Source organism: Physeter macrocephalus, chromosome 7 (assembly GCF_002837175.3).
Source record: "Physeter macrocephalus isolate SW-GA chromosome 7, ASM283717v5, whole genome shotgun sequence".
Taxonomy (NCBI): domain Eukaryota; kingdom Metazoa; phylum Chordata; class Mammalia; order Artiodactyla; family Physeteridae; genus Physeter; species Physeter macrocephalus.
The window spans coordinates 8,405,338-8,427,192 of NC_041220.1; the positions used below are offsets into that span (position 1 = coordinate 8,405,338).

The window sequence follows — 21,855 nt, forward strand, 5'->3', positions numbered from 1 at the left end:
GGGGGCGTGTCGAGCTGGGCTGTTGTGTGGGGAGGGCATTTGGTCCCCTGTGTGTTGGTGAGATAAAACTGGCTGCTCCCGCTCCGGAACCCGAGGGCCGCCCGGGAGATAAAACTGGCTGCTCCGGCTCCGGAACCCGAGGGCCGCCCGGTCCTAGTGCCCGCTGGATACCCGGGGCCCAGGGGTGTGGGGAGGCCGGAGGCTGCGGCCCAAGCTAACAGCGACCCCGCTCCGCACATCTCCCCGCGGGCCACTGATGGCCGGACGCTTCCTGGGGAAGACTTTAGCCACCGTGTCTCTCTCTGTGGCCTTGGCCTCTGTGACTCTCAAGTCCTTGGGCCGTTGCAGCATCACGGCGTGCAGGTATTCCCTCTTCTAGTGCTGGCTCCTTGTCCCGAGTCCTTGGGTTGCGAGGGGGAAGCAGTTTCTGGTCGGGTGGCTTCAGTAGGCTTTGCTTGGGTCCCAGCTCTTTACGGCCATATACACGTTTTTTAAAAGGCTCTAAAATGTTTCACCTGCCTTTTGAGAAAAACAATCGGTAGTGACCTTTCTTATGGTATTCGAACTTTGCCATCCTCCATGAGTCACTAACATTCTTGCACCAGAGAGTTTAAATAGCACATGTTTGGGTGTGGTGTTGTTCCGTGCCATTTTTTTGTTTTTTTGGTGGTTTTTTTTTTTTTGGTTAATACTTAAAACATTATTGTTAAAATGAGCACATGCACGTAGTTTAAAGATGCGAACAGTATAAATGCTGTAAAAGGAAAAATAAAAGTCGTCATTGCTCTCCTCCACTTTTCCATTTCAGTGTAGATAATATATTTATTAGTTACCTTTTAAAAAAAATTTGCCTTGGATAAATTCAGGCATTTATGGTAGCTCACACTGCCTCCTCCTTTTCTCTCTGCTTCTGGTTTCTAAACACGATGTCCTAGGTACCATGCCCATGCTAGGCGCGGAGTAATAAACAAGTTTTATGAGGCTGCCTCTAGGAGTTTTTTTTGTTTGTTTTTTGTTTATTTATTTTTTTGCTTGTCATGTCATGTTTACTTTCGGCACGAGGAAATTTTCTTCTATTTGTTTTTTCCCTCATCTTTTCTTCTGTCCTTCCCTCCCCCCGCCTTAACTCCAGTGATAGCTTTTGGACTTTCTGGGTAGTGCTTCTATTTCTCTTTTTCCATTGGTTTGTCTTTTTGTATGAAGTTCTTAGAGATTTTCCTCAAATTTATCTTCTAGATTACTAGTTCAGACTGCTGTCCTGTGCATTCTGTCATCTCTTCTATTGAATTGTAAATTTTGACACGAACTTTTTCCCCCTAATTGCCCTCTTTAATAGCCTTTGCTTATTTTATGGCTATAAAAGTCTTTTGAATCTGTAAAAATGATAATTAGAATAAAAATTATCTTCTGTTTCCTGAATTGTCTGACCCTTCTGTGTCAGTGGTTCTGTTCCTTTTTGGTCCCTTTTCCTTATGTTTTTTTCTCAAACATCTGGCGGATGCTAGTTATTTATATTTTGATTAATGTAGATAATAGGCACTGTTTTCTCTAAGCAGGAGCACTGATTGAATATTGCTCCCAGGTACCAGTGCACCTAGACCGGACGTTTCAGCTGAGGGTGTGTGAGCAGGGTGGCAGCAGGTGGGCAGGCTGGAAACCTCCCCCTTCCCGTTCCAGACTTTACACTTAGCTTCCCGGCTGAACATAGCTGCCCTAACTTTATTTCCTCAGTGTGAATTACAGAGATATTAAGCCTAAATTTCTGCTGTGTTCTCTAATACCTAATTCACAGTAGAGGTTCTAGTCCTTCATTTTCTTTAAATTTTGGTTTTATCCTGGGGACAAACAGCTAATACCGACTTTTTGTTTGTAGGGTAGGCAGGGAGGAGGACTGATTTCCATGGTTACTGACCCACTGCTCACTTAGGACATTTGGGCCCACTTACTTCCAATGAAACTCTGGTGGGGCATGTTGGTATAGGGGGCGCTTTAATGTGTGTGTGGCCGGGAGACGGGGTATATGGGAGCTCTGTGTTTTCTGCACAGTTTTGCTGTGAACCTGAAACTGCTTTAAAAAATAAAGTCTATAAAAAAAAAAGGCAGGTAGTATCCTTTCCTCGATTCACACAGGGACGGGTACATGGAGAATAAAAGACATAATGCTCTTGTTAAAAAAAAAAAGTTGACAAAACCAATGAAAAGATAGTGTTTCAAGCAAGAATGGTTTGAATATCAAAGGAGTAAGGGAGGTCTTGGGGAAATTTTGATGAAGGCTTCTAATACTTTTGCTAAAATTATCCCTTCTGATTTGACTGTGAAGGTATAAAAGTGAAGTTTGCTGAATAATGTAGTTATAAATAAAATGTAATAGTAATATAATAAAAACAAATTTGATTAATTCCTTGTTTGAAGACTTAGTTAGGTTATAACCAAATCTATATACTTATATACCTATAATATAAAATGTATTTTCATAATTCTTCCCTCCAGTTTTATTGAGATAAAATGGATATACAGCACTGTATAAGATTAATGTGTACAGCATAAATATTTGAAATACATCATGAAATGATTGTCACAACATGTTTAGTGAACATCCATCATCACAGATAGATACAAAATTAAAGAAATAGAAAAAAATTTTTTCCTTGTGATGAGAACTTTAGGATTTACTCTGTTAAACACTCTCATATATTTATATAACATACAGCAGTGTTAATTATATTTATCATGTACATTATATCCCTAGTACTTTTTTGTCTTATGACTGGAAGTTTATGTGTACCTTTTGACCACCTTCATCCAGTTTCCCCTCTAGTCGCCCCCCCACCCGCCTCGTGACCACAAATCTGATCGCTTTTTCTATGAGTTTGTTTTTGAAGTATAATTGACCTACCACACTATGTTAGTTCCTGTTACACAACATAATGATTTGATATTTCCATTTTAACTTGCTAACCAGGGTAAGTCTAGTTACCTTATGTCACCATACAAAGATAACATAGTTATTCCCCACATCTTACATTTCATGCTCGTGACTCATTTATTTTGTACCTGGAAGTTTGTACCTCAATTAATCATCTTCCTTTTCTACTTCTTTCCTCCCCCTACCACCCTCTCGTCTGGCAACCACCTGTTTGTTCTATGTATCTATGACTCTGTTTCTGTTTTGTTATGTTTGTTTATTTGTTTTGTGTTTTAGATTCCACATATAAGTGGAAAGACAGTATTTGTCTTTCTCTTTTCTCTGTGTGACACTTCACTTAGCATAATACTCTCTGAGTCCAACCGTGTTGTCACAAATGGAAAGATTTCATTCCTTTTTTATAGCTGAGTAATATTCCACTGTGTGTTTTTGTGTGTGTGTGTGTGTGTGAGAGAGAGAGAGAGAGAGAGAGAGACATCTTTATCCATTCATCTTTTGATGGGCACTTAGGCTGGTTCCATATCTTGGCTATTATAAGTAATGCTGCTGTGAACATGGGGGTGCGTGTATCTTTTCTAATTAGTGTTTTTGGTTTCTTCAGATAAACACCCAGGAGTGGAATTGCTGGATCACATGGTAGTTCTATTTTTAATTTTTTTGAGGAATCTCCATATTGTTTTCTGTAGTGGCTACACCAATTTACCTTCCCATTAGCAGCGCACAAGCGTTCCCTTTTCTCCGCATCCTCACCAACACTCGTTATTTGTTGTCTTTTTGATAATAGCCATTCTGACAGGTATAAGGTGATATCTCATTGTGGTTTTGATTTGCATTTCCATGATGATTAGCAATGTTGAGCATATTTTCATGTGTCTGTTGGCCATTTCTGTGTCTTCTTTGGAAAAATATCTATTTGGATCCTCCACCCATTTTTTAAATTGGGTTGTTTGTTTTTGACATCGTGTTGTATGGGTCTTTTGTATATTTGGGATATTAACAACCTATCAGATATATTGTTTGCAAATATCTTCTCCTGTTCAGTCAGCAGCCTTTTTGTTTTGTTGATAGTTTCCTTTGCAAAAGCTTTTTAGTTTGATGTAGTCCCATTTGTTTATTTTTGCTTTTGTTTTCCCTTGCCAGAGGAGACACATCCAAAAAATCTTGCTAAGACCAATGTCAAAGAGTGTACTGATTATGTTTTCTTCTAGAAGTTTTATGGTCAGGTCTTACATTTAAGTCTTTAACTCATTTGGAAATTATTTTTGTGCATGGTGCGAGAGAGTAGTCAAGTTTATTTCTTTCACATTTGTCAAAGAGGCTGCCATTCTCCACTGTATATTGTTGCCTCCGCTGTTGTAGATTAATTGCCCATATAGCGGTGCGGTCGTTTCTGGGCTTTCTTTTCTGTTCCATTTATCTGTTGTTTTTTTAGTCTCTATTTTATTTATTTCTGTCTGGTCTTTATGATTTCTTTCCTCCTACTAGCTTTAGGTTTTGTTCATCCTTAATTTTCTAGTTCCTTTAGGTGTAAGGTTAGGTTATTTATTTGAGATTTTTCTTGTTTCCCGAGGTAGGCTTGTATCACTATGAACTTCCCTCTTAGAACTGCAGGTCCCTTCATTTTTCTGAATTTGATTGAAAATAAAATTGTTTAGAAAATGAACTGTATTAGGAAATAATGAAACAGAAGTGAAAAGTAAATTTACACCAGGATTGGTGGTGCTGACCTCTTTTGGCTTTTGCTTGTTTGTAAAACTTCTGATCTCTCCATCAAATCTGAATGAAAGCCTTGTCAGTATTCTTTTTTTTTTAAATTGTATCTATTTGCACACTAATAGTGTATATGAGTTTACATTTTCCCATATTTACACCAGCTTTATTTTTTATTTTTTTGGCCATACTGTGTGGCATGTGGGATCTTAGTTCCCTGACCAGGGATTGAACCTGTGCCCCCTGCAGAGGAAGTACGGAGTCTTAACCACTGGACCACGAGGAAGTCTCTGGGTACAGTATTCTTGGTTTTAGGTTTTTCCCTTTCATCATTTTAAAAATATCATGCCACTCCCTTTTGGCCTGCAGAGTTTCTGCTGAAAAATGAGCAGATAGCCTTATGAGAGTTCCTTTGTATGTAACTTGTTGCTTTTCCCTTGCTGCTTTTAATATTCTTTTGAAAATTTTTGCCACTTTAATTATGATGTTGATTTGGTCCTCAGTGTCGTCCTCTTTGGGTTGATCCTGTTTGGGACTCTGTGCTTCCTGGACCTGGTTGTGTGTTTCCTTTCCCAGGTCTGGGAAGTTTTCAGCTGTTATGTCTTCAAATATGTTCTCTGCCACTTTCTGTCTCTTCACCTTCTAGGACTCCTGTAATGCAAATATTAGTGCACTTGATGTCTCTTAAACTGTTCTCATTTCTTTTTATTCTTTTTCCTTTTTTTCTGTTCTGCTCCAGTGACTTCCACTACTCTGTCTTCTAGCTTGATTATCCATTCCTCTGTATCATCTAGTCTACTGTTGATTCCTTCTAGTGTATTTTTTCATTTCAGTTATTGTATTCTTTGTCTCTGGTTATTTCTTCTTTATATTTTCTAACTCTTTTTTAAAATTATTTTTTTGGCATCATTGGGTCTTCGTTGCTGCGCATGGGCTTCTCTAGTTGCGGCAAGCGGGGGCTACTCTTCGTTGTGGTGTGCAGACTTCTCATCGTGGTAGCTTCTCTTGTTGTGGAGCACGGGCTTCAGTAGTTGCAGCACATGGGCTCAGTAGTTGTGGCACGTGGGCCCTAGAGCGTGTGGGCTTCAGTAGTCGCGGCCCGTGGGCTCTAGAGCACAGGCTCAGCAGTAGAGTGCACGGGCCTAGTTGCTCTGTGGCATGTGGGATCTTCCCAGACCAGGCATCAAACCCATGTCTCTTGCACTGGCAAGTGAATTCATAACTACTGTGCCACCAGGGAAGTCCCTAACTCTTTGTTAAAAACTTCTAACTTCTCACTCTGTTCATCCAGTTTTCTAACAAGTTCTTTGATCAACTTTATGATCATTACCTTGAACTCTTTATTAGATATTGCCTGTCTCCACTTCACTTTGTTCTTCTGGGGTTTTATCTTGTTCTTTCATTTGGAACATATCCTCTGTTGCCTCATTTTGCCTGATTTGCTGTTTTTATTTTTATGTATTTGGTAGGTTGGTTACATTTCCTGACCTTGGAGAAGTGGCCTTTTATAGGAGACGTCCTATGAGCCCCAGTAGTGCACTACTCTCTGGTCACTAGAGCTCTAAGGGTGCCCCGCATGTGGGCTGTGTGGGTCCTTCTTTTATGGCAGGCTCACTACTGTGGGCACTCTGGTACATGTGGCTGGCCCACATCCATCGATTGCCAGGCTGTGCCTCCTGCAGAAGCTGCCTGCCAGTGGTGGGCAGGGCTGCGTCAGGAGGCGGCTGGCTGCAGAGCCCTGGAGGACTCTGCTGTTGGCTCACCTGTGGGCAGAGCCAGGTTCTGGGTTGAGTGGTAGTGGGGCTGGGGTCCTGGATCTAGTGCTGGCCTCCTGGTGGGCGAGGCTGGGACCCAGGGGATCCCAGGGCCGGTGCCCACCCACTGGTGTGCAGGCCGGGTCTTGGGCCCTCTGGTGGACAGTGTCCGTCCCCCAGGTGGCTGTGTGCTCAGGGCAACTTAAGGCTGCTGACCTGCTGGTGGATGGAGCTGTGTGTCCCCACCTAGCTAGCTGCTTGCTCTGTGATGTCCCAGTACTGTTGCTGACAGGCTTGTGGGTGGGTCCAGGTCCAGGGTCTAATAAGCTGGACGGAGGATTCCAGAGTGGTGCTTCCCAGCACCAGGGTCTCTGTGGTAGAATGAGCTCCCCAGATGACTGCTGCCAGTGTCTGTGCCCGCAGGGTGAGTCCCGGTTGCTTCTGCCTCTCTGGGAGGCTCTCCAAGATGAGCAAGTGGGTCTGACCCAGGCTCTTTCAAATTACTGCTCCTGCCCTGGGTGCCAGAGCATGAGAGTGGGGTCTGTTTCCACTCTCTAGCTCTCCAGAGAGTAAGCCCCGCTGCCCTTGACAGCCAGACATTCTGGGGCCTCATCCTCTCGGTACAGCACCCCCCAGCTGGGGCGCCCGATGTGGGGCTCGGACCCCTTGATCTTTGGGGAGAACCTCTTCAGTTGTAATTATCCTCCTGTTTGTGGGTGGCCCACCTAGGGGTCTGGGTCTTCACTATACCGTGCCTCTGTGCCTCTTACCCGTCTCATTGTGGTTCCTTCTTTATCTCTTTAGTAGAAGATCGATTTCTGCTAGTCTTCCAGTCTTTCTCATCAATAGTTGCTCTGTAGATAGCTGTAATTTTGGTGTGCCCATGGGAGGAGGGGAGCTTGGGGTCCTCCTACTCTGTCATCTTGGCCACACCCCTATTTTCATAATTTTAAATTTCGTTTTTAAAGATGAAGCCCTAATCAAACTCCTTTTCAGTAATTACAGTGAAATTTTGGTCTCTACGATTTATGTGGCCTTTTTCTGTTACTTTCAGATACAACAAAGGATCTCCTGTATATATGGTTTGCCAGGCATTATGCCAGACACAGGGTATAAGTGTTGAAATTAAACAGATGTGCTGCCTGTTCTCCATTTGCTACAGTCAGATTTCAACCTAATAAATGTAAAATCACAATTGTGGTAATTCACAGTACAGTCGAGCTCTGATAGCATAGCATATGGCAGGGGGAACCTTAATTCTCCTAGGGAGTTAGGAGGAAGAGTTCCCTGAGGAAGTGAACGTTTTTGGGTTTTTTTTAGATTAATTTTTATTGGAGTGTAGTTGATTTACAGTGTTGTGTTAGTTTCTGCTGTACAGCAAAGTGAATTTTGAACTGATCTGAGGGATAAACGCAACTTAGCTACTTGGAGGAGGAAGGAAAGCTGTTGCAGGCAGAAAGAACAGCATGTGTAAAGGCCCTGTAACCTGGGTGGGGGGGCGGTAGGGGCTTCCTCCAACCCCCTTTCCTTCTCTCTCCCTTTCTCTTTTCTTTCCCCTCACCTCTTGCTTCCCCTTCTCCACTCCCGTTTTCCTCTTTCTCCCTTTTTCCTCCCTCTTCTTCCTTCTCCCTCTTCTCCTTTTCCTTCTCCCTCCCTCCTCTTTTCCTCTTCCCTTTTCCTCCTTCCACCCACACCCACACCATATTCTCTAACCCGTCTTAAGAACCTGGTGATGTGGACCCGTCTGTGGTTTTCCTATGCTCATATAATAGACAGTCTAAACATCTGTAGTCGACAGAGTAATGGCCACCAACGTTGTCCACATCCTAATCCCTGAAGCCTGTGAATATGTTGCCTTACATGACAAAAGAGGGTTCACAGGTGTGGTTACGGTTAAGGACTCTGAGATGAGGAAGGTGGCCTGGGCTGTCTGTGTGGGCCCAATTTAATCACAAGCCTTTAGAAATGGAGGAATGTCCCCAGCTGTGGTCAGAAAGGGCTACATAACTACCGAAAAAGGGTCAGAGAAAGATAAGGTGTTGCTGGCTTTGAAGCTGGAGGAAGGGATCATGAACCATGGCATGGGGGTGGCCTCTGGGAGCCGGCAAAAGCAAGGGAATGAATTCTTCTCTAGAGCCTCTAGAAGAAGTACAGAGTACAGCCTTGTCTACATGTTGATTTTAGCCCAGTGAGACCTGTGTCTGACTGCTGACCTAGAGAACTCTAAGATAATAAATTCGTATTGTTTTAAGCTGCTGAACTTGTGGAAATTTGTTATGGCAGCAGTAGAAAATGAATACATTATGTACACATTCTTGAATATATGTACTTATTTATTTTTTCCATCATTACTTTATAAAATGGGATCATATTATATACACTTTTCTGCATCTTGCTTTTCATTTTCAACAATACTTTATGAAAATATTGACAAGTAACTTGATGTCATTATTTTTAATAGCTACTTAGTAGTCATTCCATGGTGTCACTGTTCCAGTATTTATTAAGCCATCCCCACATTATTGGGCATTTCCTTTAATTCCCATTAAACATTGCTGAAATAAACATCTTTTGTACATATAACTAGTTATTTCATTTTTATGGGATAGATTACCAGGAATGAAATTACTGAGTTGAAGGATATAAGTATATTCATCATTGATTGCACTTAGTTTTCATGTCTCTATCTGGAAGAGTTCTTCTAACTTTGTCTTTCATGACCTTAGTGATTTAAAGAGTATGGACCTTTATCCTGTAAGTTCTCCTTTAATGTGGGTGTGTCCTATATTTCCTCATGGCTAAACTCAGGTCATATGTTTTTGTAAGGAATACCTCAGAAATGATTGCTCTGTGCTTCTCACTATATGATATCAAGAGGCACATGAATTTGACTTATTTCACCACCCCGTAAATTTGGTGTTTGTCCCATCCACCATTTGTCTCAGGAAGGGCAAATTGTTACGGTATTGTGAGAGCAGGGGGAGGGAGCTGTCATCACTTTACCATGTTCTCAGAATCCCCTTTGTCGTGTTAAATATCCTAATTTAGGGTCATTAGGAATTTTAATCTTTAAGAATAATGAGAAGGCATTTAAGTTTTCAGTCAGGAGGAGAAATGAAAAATTTTTGTGTAGGCTGTGAGGTAAAGGTTAAGGTTCAGTTTTTTGTTTTCCTTTTTTTTTGTATATGCTATCTAGTTATTTCAGCTCTACACCTCTTATTTTACTCTAAAGTTTATAATTTGTACATTTATCACAGTCTGACTTCAAGTAATATTACATTACTTTGTGTATAATGTAAGAATCCTACAACAGTATATTTCCATTTCCTGTTATTCTTTTGTGCTATTTTTGCCCTACATTTTTTACACATGTATGTTAGACCATAAACTATTTTTAAAAATTGACTCCTTCATGTAGACCTAAGAGTCTTCCTTTACGTTTGTTTTTGTGGTTGAATTTTTATAACAAAACTTCTCTTCCCCAACATTTGTGCTAACAAAAGTAAACTTCTGTCCCTTTTTCTCAGCGAAAATAAATTCAGTGAGTAGGTTTCAATTAATAAGATTTAGCAATATTTTTAAAAAATATTTATTTATTTATTTTGGCCGCAACGGGACTTAGTTGCGGCACTCGGGATCTGCGTCGCCGTGTGTGGGATCTTAGTTGTGGCGTGCGGGATCTTTAGTTGAGGCACGCAGCCTTCTTAGTTGCGGCACGCAGGCTTCTTAGCTGCAGCATGCATGTGGGATCTAGTTCCCCAACCAGGGATTGAACCCGCGCCCGGTGCATTGAGAGTACTGTCTTGGCCACTGGACCACCAGGGAAGTCCCTAGCAATATTTTTATATTTGAAAATAATCTCTCACAGATGTTGGATCTTTACACTAATATGCATCAAATTAGAATTTTCTGATTTTTAAATCTTTGAAATTGAAAAGTTCTATTTTGGGGTCTGTGAATTAGTTTCTTTAATTAATTAATTTTGTACTTATATAAAACATTTTTCTTTTTCCTCCCAGTAACTCATTTTCATCCTGTGGATTTCATCTTAACTCCAACATGATGTCTGGTCCTAATGGTACCAAAGAGAATTCGCACAACAAGGCTCGGACATCTCCTTACCCAGGTTCAAAAGTTCAACGCAGCCAGGTTCCTAATGAAAAGGTAGGCTGGCTTGTTGAGTGGCAAGACTATAATCCTGTGGAATACACTGCAGTCTCTGTCTTGGCTGGACCTCGGTGGGCAGATCCTCAGATCAGGTGAGTAAATTAGTTGGTGTTAGCCGGGTGTAAGACTTTTGGAGAAGGTAACGGTTGTATTTGTAAATTATCATTTGATAGTTGAAAAATAGTTTTTATCCAGTGCTTGACTTTATTATAACTCAGTTTCCACCTTTGCTTGAATTCTTTTTTTTTTTAGTATTTATTTATTTATTTATTTTGGCTGTGCCAGGGCTTAGTTGCGGCACATGGGCTCTTAGTTGTGGCGTACGGGCTCTTAGTTGTGGCAGGCGGGCTTCGTAGCTGCAGCATGCGTGTGGGATCTAATTCCCTGACCAGGGATTGAACCCAGGCCCCCTTCTTTGGGAGCACGGAGTCTTAACCCACTGCACCACCAGGGAAGTCCCTCACATTTGCTTGAATTCTTGCCAAAGCTATTCAGTTCATTTTTGTTTATTCTTTTGGGGGTTTTATGATGATCTTTCCAAATAGGTAAATCTTTTTTGTTGTGGAGTTTTTTATTTTATGAAATGACAAGTGGGGGGTCTCTGTTTTCATTTCTTTTGTTGGGGTTATATCCATAACACCTTTTGTGGTTATTTTCCAACATACTAGACTTGTATTTGAATAGTGAAAATATTTTTCAGAAACTTTTTCCAGATTACTAAGAACAGGATGATGATAAAATTAGACCAGTGTGAGAAGATAGAAAAGGGATAGAAAAAGGAGAGAGAAAAAGGAAAAAAGGGAAGTCAAGCAAAAATGTTTTGACTAAATTCAGAGAAGTGCTGTGTTGATTCACGTTTTATATTTATGTTTCTTTTGATAAATATAATGATAGAGTTGTAAAATGTGCTAACTATGAGCTAGGCCCTGTGCTAAATGTTTTATAACCATTATTTTATTTTATTCTTATGACTATTCTGGAAGGCAGACAGGGTTGTTAATTTCTACTTTATAGAAAAATAAACACACACAAAAAATGGAAGCACAGAAAGTTTGTCCTTTGCATATGGTCAGTCATGTAGCTAGTAGATGGTGTTACTTGGACTTGAACTCAGTCTGACTTCAGATTTCATGCCCTTAACTACTCAGCTAAACTGCTGCCCTAGTTTTGGAACATTTTATAAGTTTGATATAATGGGTAAATTTTTTATAAATGATAGTCCTCTCAAGGCTTTATTTAGTCAGTTAAATTAGAATTTTTGCTAGTTGGATTGATCCAGTATTAGTTCATTAGGTTGTTAAACTTTACCAGGTCACTTACTGTTGTGACTTGATTTTGACCCACAGTTTCCTTATTTAATCCAAAGGTGTGTTTGTGATAGTACTTGGTTTATTAATTAATCATGAAGCTAACTTGTGGAGAAATTATTAGCTGTAAATGAGTTCCATTTCCCTCATTTTAGAGGATATACATGTTTACACATATATTATACATACTCATTATGTACAATTAAAATTAATGATGTTGCCAGGGGTACTATACAGTGTAAACAGAGGAAGACAATACATCTTCTTATTTTTCATTCAATTTGCGTTTTAAAAGTTAAATTTGTATCACTATCTAAATCAAGCTTTATTACTAACATTAATGCTTCAGTTATAACTAGAGTCATGCTTTTTTCTTTTTCCCCAGAAGATGGCTTCCTTTATTTATCTAAAATTTTATTATGACACATTTCTAACATACAGAAAATTTGGAAGAACTTTATGGGGAACACTCATAAACCCACCACTTTGATTCTTTTTTTTTTTTTTTTTTGTGGTACGCGGGCCTCCCTCTGCTGTGGCCTCTCCCGTTGCGGAGCACAGGCTCCGGACGTGCAGGCCCAGCGGCCATGGCTCACGGGCCCAGCCGCTCCGCGGCATGTGCGATCTTCCCAGACCGGGGCGCGAACCCGGTTCCCCTGCATCGGCAGGCGGATGCGCAACCACTGCGCCACCAGGGAAGCCCCAACTTTGATTCTTTTATCAACATTTTAGTATACGTATTTTATCACATTATAGATCCATCTATCTATCCTCCTTCCATCTTGTTTTTTTGATGTATCAGTACATCTCCCCCTATATACTTCAACAAGTATTTCGTTAACTAGTATTCAATATTTATTTAGTTTCCTTTCTTTTATTTTTAAAATTTTTATTGAAGTATAGTTATTTACAATGTTGTGTTAATTTCAGGTGTACAGGAAAGTGAATCAGTTATACATATACATATATCCACTCGTTTTTAGATTCTTTTCCCATATAGGTCATTACAGAGTATTGAGTAGAGTTCCCTGTGTTATACAGTAGGTCCTTATTAGTTACCTATTTTATATATAGTGGTGTGTATATGTCAATCCCAATCTCCCAATTTATCCCCCCGCCTCCTTTCCCACCTGGTAACCGTAAGTTTGTTTTCTACATCTGTGACTCTATTTCTGTTTTGTAAATAAGTTCATTTGTACCATTTTTTTAGATTCCACATATAATGGTGAATTTCTAGAGTCCCAAGAGCATTGTAACTCTGGTTTTATAATTTCATGATTTTTACCATTTAATTATTTTTACATGTGTGTTCAATGGAAGAATGGTTAGAAGTCTTGAGAAGATGTCTGGATCATTCAAGTTGGAAATTATTTCCAAAACAGAGCACAAATATATCTATTCTCTTGCTTATTGGAATTAAAGCAAGAAAAAAAGTGAAACTTATGTCAGAACTGCCCATGAACTGTCCGGTGCTATATAAATATTCACTGTCAGTGCAGTTATGTCAGCGATTTCATAATGCGGAGGAAAGTAGTTTATTTATAGCTTTAAAACCTTTTTTTTTGAGTATGACATAACATGCAGTAAAGTATACATTTCTTAGGTATGCAGGTATAGCTCAGTAAGATTTTATATTTATATAACTCTGTAATCCAGAGCTATATCCAGATCAAATCTGGAGCATTTCCAGCATATTGTATCTATTTTAATCTACATCATGGTTATTATGAAGTTTGTGGGTGAATTCATGTTTTGTGGGTTTATTTTGATAAAAGTATTAATCAGTGTACATTTGAAGAAATTAAAATTACTTTGAAACAGTAGAAACGAGGAAATATCAGAAAGAATCTTATTTTTAGAACTATAGGAACCATTCATTGCTGTACTGTGCCCACGGACAGCTCCACTTTGCTGCTAGACTTTCTTGTAGCGTGTGGGAGGAGCTCCAGTTTGTCTGTCATTAGTCCTTCCCAGAGGGGTTATAACACATATCCTTGTCTTACAAGGTGTTTTGGTTAAACGAATTTTTATTTTTCCAGAAACTGTTTTGAAGGAGTTGATGAATCTGTAAATGAAAACTAATTAAAGTTGTAACTAAAAATTTGGTTTCGAGGATAATACTGCTTTTATAAATAACTGACTGGCATTATTAAGCTGTTGGTAGTATTGGGTCATTATTTCTTATTTTGCATTGCTATTCTCATTACAGTGAAAGCAGCTTTTCGCCCAAGTTTAATGAAAAGGATGGGCATGTTGAGAGAAAGAGCCAGAATGGCCTGTATGAGATTGAAAATGGGAGACCTAGGTAGGTACTGCGGATGGGACGTCTTACAATAATGGGTCTTTAAAAGGTAGAAAATACTGTCAACGAAAATTCAATTAACAATCAAGGTAAGAAGAATAAAGGGAATTTTATTCAAACCAACTGAGGATTATAACCCGGAAGACAGGGTCTCAGAAAGCTCTGAGAACTGTTCCACCTGTTCAAAGGTACAGTCATACACATTTTCGAGATGAAGGATTGTACATTAAAATGACATACCGACAGTTTACATAAAGTTCACCGAAGATACATGGTCCAGGTGAGCACATACAAAGCAAGCAGCAAGTCACCATGACATCTTTCAGAGTTGGGAAAGAATGCCGTTCTTTTAAGAAGTTACATTGCTAGTGTCAGAAGAAAGGGGAAAAAAGTGCATTTTTATGGTCAAGCAGGCACTCCCATCTTTGAGGAAGTCTGGTTAATGTGCAGTGCAGACGCACCCCGCACGTTAAGGAAGGAGGGTGGAGGCCCAGACGGACACAGAAAATTTTATGTTTAAATTTTCTTGTCCTGCCTTAAAATATGCATTTTATTTTATCAATATAATTAATGTTTATTGAGTGCTTGTATATGCCAGACACTGTATGAAAGAATTCATGTATGTGATCTAATTAAATCACCACAATAACCCTGTGGGTGGATATTTTTAGTTCCATTTACAGATAAGGAGAGAGAATGTAAGTTGTTTGCACACAGTGAGTAAGTGGTAGAGGCAGGGTTTGAATGCATCTTCTTGTGACCTTACCTTGAAGTAGAAATAATTACAGTTGACTCTTGAACAAAACAGGGGTTGAACTACACAGACCCACTTATACATGGATTTTTTATCAATAGTAAATATTACAGAATTACACCATCTGAGTCTGGTTGAATCCCTGGATGTGGAACCACAGATACAGGGGAACCGTGTATACAGAGGGCCGACTTTAAGTTTATACGGGAGCGTTGATCAAGGGTCAACTGTAATTGAATAAATTAACAGAGAAGGAAAGGATTAAAAACTGTATTTCAGTAGTTATTTATAAAATGAGATAATACCTTAAAGTAAGAATTTGTCCAAATATATAAGAGTAAAAATAAAAATAACCCAACAATTTAACATCAAGTATCTTTTTGTACTTTTTTTAGTTTTATTTTTTTTTTTGGCCGCGCTGCACAGCATGTGAGTGGAATGTGGGATGTTAGTTCCCCGACCAGGGATCGAACCTGTGCCCCCTGCAGTGGAAGCACAGCGTCTTAACCACTGGACCTCCAGGGAAGTCCCTCTTTTTGTACTTCTAAAAATAATTTTTCTACACAACTCCAAAATTTTCCATTTTCCTTAAGAAGACATTATACAAATTAGGAAGAAATGTAAAAATTAGCATGCCTCAAATAAAACAAAAGAAGGATCACAGATTTGGTAATCATGCTTATTACCTCGTAAAAATGTTGCAAAAACTAAAAATATTTTTAGTTCTTCTAAGACTTGGAGATAGTAGAGCTCCTCTCACCCCAGCCTGGTCTTTCAGTTTTGCTAAATTCTTTCTTTGTTCATTACTTATTCGCCTTTCTATGTTATTAAACCTTTTCAAGTCAAACTGTCCTTGCATTTGACTTATTCCTCAGATTCTTTTCTGGGTAAAATATATTAAAAGACATGTACATATATAAAAGGATAGTCAGCAAAGGCAAGATAGCCTATTGTTTTAGTCAAGACTCTCTGACTAATGGAAACCAACTCTAGCTTGCCTGAGTGAAAAAGTGAACTTTACAACAGGGCTGTAGGATCATCTCAAGCCCAGAGCAGAAATGCAGCTAACTTTAGGAAGGGGTGGAGTTGGAAATCCATTAGAACTGTCTCTCTGCTTTATGTCTGCTTTTCTTTATACGTTGCCTTTGGTTTTCTTTTTCTGCAAACAAGTTTCTCTGCTGCTCAGGCTATAGGATATTCTATGTGTCTTTGCTACAGCTTCTAGTTTATAAGTAACAGACTTGGTCATCTATAAAAACTAACATTCTCGGGCTTCCAAGATTATAAAGATTCACTCAACTTTAATAAAAGTCACAGGGAAGACCAGAATAAAAAGAGATGGCTGAAAAGGAAAATTTGACAGGTTGTTTATTTACTTTCACATACTAGGAGGATCAAAGATATAACATTAAATAGGTAAGATTGCAGATTAGGGCATTTCATTTTACATAATGAAAGTTGAACATTTAAGGAATATTGGAAGAAACTGGAAGAAAATTACTCAGGCATGAGTGTTGCTATGTTTATCTGACAGACGTTTTAACATTGGGCGTGGCATTAGGTTAAATAGTAGTTGGCATTTTTATAAAATTGTTTTAAAAAATTGAATTTGGTATATTTGAAATCTTGAAATGTGAAATACTTCTACCTCATTATGTGCTACAAAATATCTATTACTGATAATAAAAATCTAGAACCCACTCTGAAAAAATGGACTTTAAAATGTAACCAAAACTATTTGAGTGAGACAGGTTGTAGGAGAGTGGAGTAGGAAAAGAGGATGTTGAGAAAGTGAAGTGTGGGTATCCTCAGTGATAAAGCATTGCTGCCACAGAGATAGACAATGATTAGGTGCGGTGCATTTCATTCTTCTAGATTTGAGTCCAGGAAGGTTCTAGTTTGAATTTTGAAGTATAGGTGAAAACTGAAACAAATTCTTATATTGTAGAACAACTATGGAAATGAGATCCTCCTCCTGGATCAAGCCCAAAGCTTAAGACAAGCACGAAAGAAAAGTTAAATAACACTATAAGGAAATCTGTACTTTGAGTGTCAAATATGTAATAGTGCTACTGGATTTGTGTAGGGATATTATTTCCTTCTTATTTCTGTTACTACCTTGTTTTGGACCATATCATGTTGTGTTAAAAAAGATGAGCACATTCAATTGATTTTATGGTTTTCTTTTTCCAGAAATCCTGCAGGACGGACAGGACTGGTTGGCCGGGGGCTTTTGGGGCGATGGGGCCCCAATCATGCAGCAGATCCCATCATAACCAGGTAAGAACTAAAAACACATTTCAGTAGCAAAGAGCTAAGTAATTGGATAAATACAGACTGTAGTCATGTTTTTACGTGTCCATTATACACACACGCACATGCACACACACAGATGTATGTATGTATATGTATGTGGTTTTTTTGTTTGTTTGTTTTCTTTAATTTATTTTTTTTTGCGGTACACGGCCCTCTCACGTTGTGGCCTCTCCCGTTGCGGAGCGCAGGCTCCAGATGCACAGGCTCAGTGGCCATGGCTCACGGGCCTAGCTGCTCCGTGGCATGTGGGGTCTTCCCGGACCAGGGCACGAACCTGTGTCCCCTGCATCGGCAGGTGAACTCTCAACCACTGTGCCACCAGGGAAGCCCTATGTATGTGTTTTTATATAGAGTCATCCCTTGGTATCCTGGGGGATTGGTTCCAGGACCACCCCCTGTGCCTCAAGCAGATACCAAAATCTGTGGATGCTTAAGTCCCTTACATAAAATGGGGTAGTACAGTTGGCCCTTCTTATCCATGGGTTCCACATCTATGGATACAGAGAGCTGACTGCATATACGTATATATACATTCATATGCACACACATGAAATCTATATTTTAAAGGGACTTTATGTAAAATTATAGTGATGTGCTTTAAGTGTAAAGCTGTAGTTTTATGTTGTGTGAGTAGGTTAGGCATTATTTAAACAAAGATAGCTCACCACACATTTATTGAGCATCTACTTGATCTCAGAATTGAGTAAGTGCTTTGGTGCATATGAAAAGGTATAACAGTCCTAATAAGTTTCTGCTTCCTGTCATTGAGGAGCTATGTTCTCATTTGCAAGATAGAAAATATTAAATAAGGAAACATGTCAAAGTAGTATGGATGACACAGGATGCGTCAGAAAAGTAGAGAATCAGATGTGTGGGACATCATGATGGTAAACCAGAGCACCCAAGAAAGGTATTATGAAGAGGTAGACTGGAGCTGAAGCAGAAGCTTAGATAGGGGGACGGGAGGACGCCTACGAACAAGGCTTGTAGTAATATCTATTTGCGTATTGAGGGGCAGTGAAAAGACCAGTTTGGTTGAAACAGAAGATTCTTGTAAGAGAATGGTGGATGATAAATTAGACTTAAAATTAATTTTTACGCCATTCTATTGTGGAGAATATAAAATGCCAAAGTTAAGGAGTATGAAATGGAGCCATTGAAGGTTCCAGGACAGGGGGAAGGCATTCTCTTCCTGAGGCAGATCTATCTGGTAAGCCAAATCATAGTCAGAGGGTTTCTTGGTCAGCGTGGATCACAGTAAAGGAGGTAGGGGAATGTAGTGTTTAGATGAACTTAGCCATCTCCACTGGAGTCGTCTTCCCAACACATGTGGAATGTTCCATCATCTCTGTCATTCTTTTATTTACTTTTTATTTTTAGGATTTCTTCGCTGACAACCTCTCTCCTCACATGTGATTGTCATTTTCCTTCTTTAAATAATGCAGATACCCTCAATATTCTTGCTTTTTCAGTTTTGATATTTTGAGGGCTTTCCTTTCTTACAGGAGACTTTGTTCTCTCTGATCTGGGATATAATAATGATTTCATAGTTTAACTCTAAGGAAGCTTATTTTCAAGTTTCTGGGGGAGGCACCAGTTCTCTCCCCATCTTATTCTCGTACTTGCCCGTCCAATTTCCTCTGACAGAAGGTATCTTTACCCCACACCCAACCGCAGTTTTATTTTCCATCTATTCATTCATCCATCTACCCACCTACCTGCCTGCCTATCTACCTATGTACTGACCTACTTCTGTCCATCTAGAATTCCTTCAGAAACTTTATGGTTTAAGTGAGATGAGAAGAGGTAATATATTCTTATTAATGAATATAGTTAAAATAATATAAGTAAATATTAATGGTAGTATCAGTTTCTTTTGATTTTGGTGAGGCTGTCTAAAGACAGGAAGGTGTGAAATATTTGAAGCAGGAATGCTAGCAAAGGGACAAGAAGCAGAAAAGGGAAGCCAGAGTCTTGAAAGTTAAGTTAGTCTCTAATTAGCTTATCTTTATCTGTGGTGAACCACATAGCAACTGAGAGTAAACATGGTGATTGTGTGTCAAGTCGTTTTGAAATGGTAGACTTTTTGAACTTTATTGTTATACAGATGAGAAAACTGAAGGCTTAGAGATGGTCCAAGGCTATAAAAGAGCCCACAAGTGGCAGAAGCTAGCTTTCAACAGTAATCTTAAGTTGATTTCTTTGCTATCTCAGTAATACATGTATTATTAACTGATGAGTCCCTCCAGTAGAAATGGAAGGGAGAGAAGAATGAAGGATGTTGAAGAAAGAATCAAGATTAAATGAACTGTTAAAAATATTGCTTTACTCCAGGCACTCTGCTAGGTGCTATTATTAGTTTTTACATTTGTTTCTCACAGGAACTCCTCAAGGTAGGTATTAACATATCTATTTTATAGTTCTGAAAGTGGAGACTTACTGAGGTTAAGTGACTTGCCTAAATCTTGTAGATCTGAAATTTGAAACAGGGGTATTTGGCTCCAAATATTGTGCTTTATCTTTTACACCAGTATTTCACTAATGTCTAATCATAAGAATCACACAGGCACTTTTATTTATTTATTTATTTATTTATTTATTTATTTATTTATTTATTTATTTTTTGCGGTACGCGGGCCTCTCACTGCCGTGGCCTCTCCCGTTGCGGAGCACAGGGTCCGGACACGCAGGCTCAGCGGCCATGGCTCACGGGCCCAGCCGCTCCGTGGCATGTGGGATCCTCCGGGGCGCGAACCCGCGTCCCCTGCATCGGCAGGCGGACTCCCAACCACTGCGCCACCAGGGAAGCCCCACACAGGCACTTTTAAAGCAAAGATTCTATCCCCTTTTCTTCCGAGTACTTCATGATGCAAAATAGCATTGACTCGTGCAGAATTTCACACACTTCCTTGTTCGGAACCCCCAGGGAAAGTGTTAAAGTTTTAGATTCCCAGGTACCTCTCCCAGCGATTTCCCACATATAATGGGAAGTTGTCAGAAGTTCCTGTATATTTGTTAAAGTCGAAATGAGAGGGGAAGTGTTAATACATTATTGTGAATAAACTGGGGTCAAAAGTTAATGGCGATATGATTTTCTTTCCTGTTTGGTTAGAAACAGGAAGGTGTGGACCTTCAGAAGTAGGGAGGGAATATCAGTCGTACATAGGAATATCATTAGCATTTAATAAATGTTAATGAGGTTCCCTAGTTAAAATGATATATTATTTCTGTTGTATCAAGAAATTTTTTTTTAAATTTAGTGACAATGTATTTGGTACTAACAAAAACATAACAAGAAACTACTCTGTTTAAAATCCTTAAATGAGTCCATCGAGGATAAAATCTGAGAATGTAAATGCGATATGCAAGCTTTTCGTCATCTGTATGGTCCTGCCTTTTTGCCCAGCAGCATCTCTCTCTATTCAGCTTCTCTTCCCAGTGCTCTAGCTATGACTGGCCAGCCGGCCGGCTGGCTGGCTGAGCAGCATAGGCCCTGTGTTAGTCTTTGTTTTCCCAGCTCCTTGCATGTGAGGTGTATTAGGTGCTCGTAAACGTTTGTGAGTGGACAGAACCATCATTTGCCACCTTATCCCTCCTCTTACCTAATTAGTGTAAATTCTGTTTGTTTAATTTAAGTAAAATAGTATAGTGATTAAGAGTGCAGATTCTGGAACCAGATTGCCTGGGTTCAAATCTTGGTTTACACAACTTTTTTCCTCTGCAACCTCAGGCAAGTTATCTACTTCTCTGCGCCTCATTTTCCACATCTGTAAAATAAAAACAATAATACAGCTACTTTATAGGCTGGTTTTGAGGCTTAAGTGGATAAATACATTAAAGCACAACAGTATCAGGTCCATAATAAGTGCTATATAAATGACTTTTAAAAAGTAAAGGCTAAGGCCTTTACTTTTTTATCTTTACTTTTTTCTTAAAGAAGAAAGAAGTACAGGTAAAATCTGTCTTTCCTGCATCTTCACTGTCCCTGCCTTCAGTGCTGTCCTCACCGTCCTGTACCGGGACCATATGGTAACAGTCTTCTAGCTGCTTTCCTTGCCTCCAGCCTCGCTTCCCTCGAGACCAACTTCCATACCTTTGTCAAAGTGAGTGAGCTTTCTAAAATACAAATTGCTAATGGCTTTTTCCCTGCTTAAACAATATTCTCTGGCTCTCTAAGCTCTCTCTGAATTCTTTGCATACTTCTCCAGCCTCACCATCTATCTTTCCCTCACTGATGCTTATGTTGCCACATATACTTTCAGTTTCTTGAACACTTTATTTTATTTCATAACTTTGTTTCCTCTCTCTGTCATCCTTAAAAACAGATGTTGTCTTCTTATACCAATTATTCTTTCATTTCTATTTACTGTACTCATCAAGCTGTCACTCTTGTAGTTTATTCTCATACATGTCAAGCTCCACTGCTAGACTATGAACTCTTCGGGGGGCGGTTTATGGGTTAGATATGGTATTCAGCCACAATACAAAGAAATTTGGGCACTCATACCTAAACTACTATATTTAAAAAAAATTTTTTAACATCTTTATTGGAGTATAATTGCTTTACAATGGTGTGTTAGTTTCTGCTTTATAACAAAGTGAACCAGCTATACATATAA

General features: G+C 39.4%; 1 protein-coding gene across 2 annotated transcripts in view; it reads left to right on the forward strand.

The window, feature by feature from the left end:
* Nucleotides 1-86: 86 nt before the first annotated feature.
* The window catches only part of NUDT9 (nudix hydrolase 9), a 32,188-nt gene continuing 10,419 nt past the window's right edge, over nt 87-21,855 (forward strand). Inside the window, exons 1-4 of one of the 2 annotated variants that reach the window (XM_028491583.2) lie at nt 87-363; nt 10,410-10,649; nt 14,074-14,169; nt 17,114-17,200. In XM_028491583.2, the coding sequence (XP_028347384.1) occupies nt 257-363; nt 10,410-10,649; nt 14,074-14,169; nt 17,114-17,200 (530 nt within the window). In that variant the 5' untranslated portion in view covers nt 87-256. The remainder of the gene's footprint in view (nt 364-10,409; nt 10,650-14,073; nt 14,170-17,113; nt 17,201-21,855) is intronic. The other variant, XM_007108917.4, reaches the window with a different exon arrangement.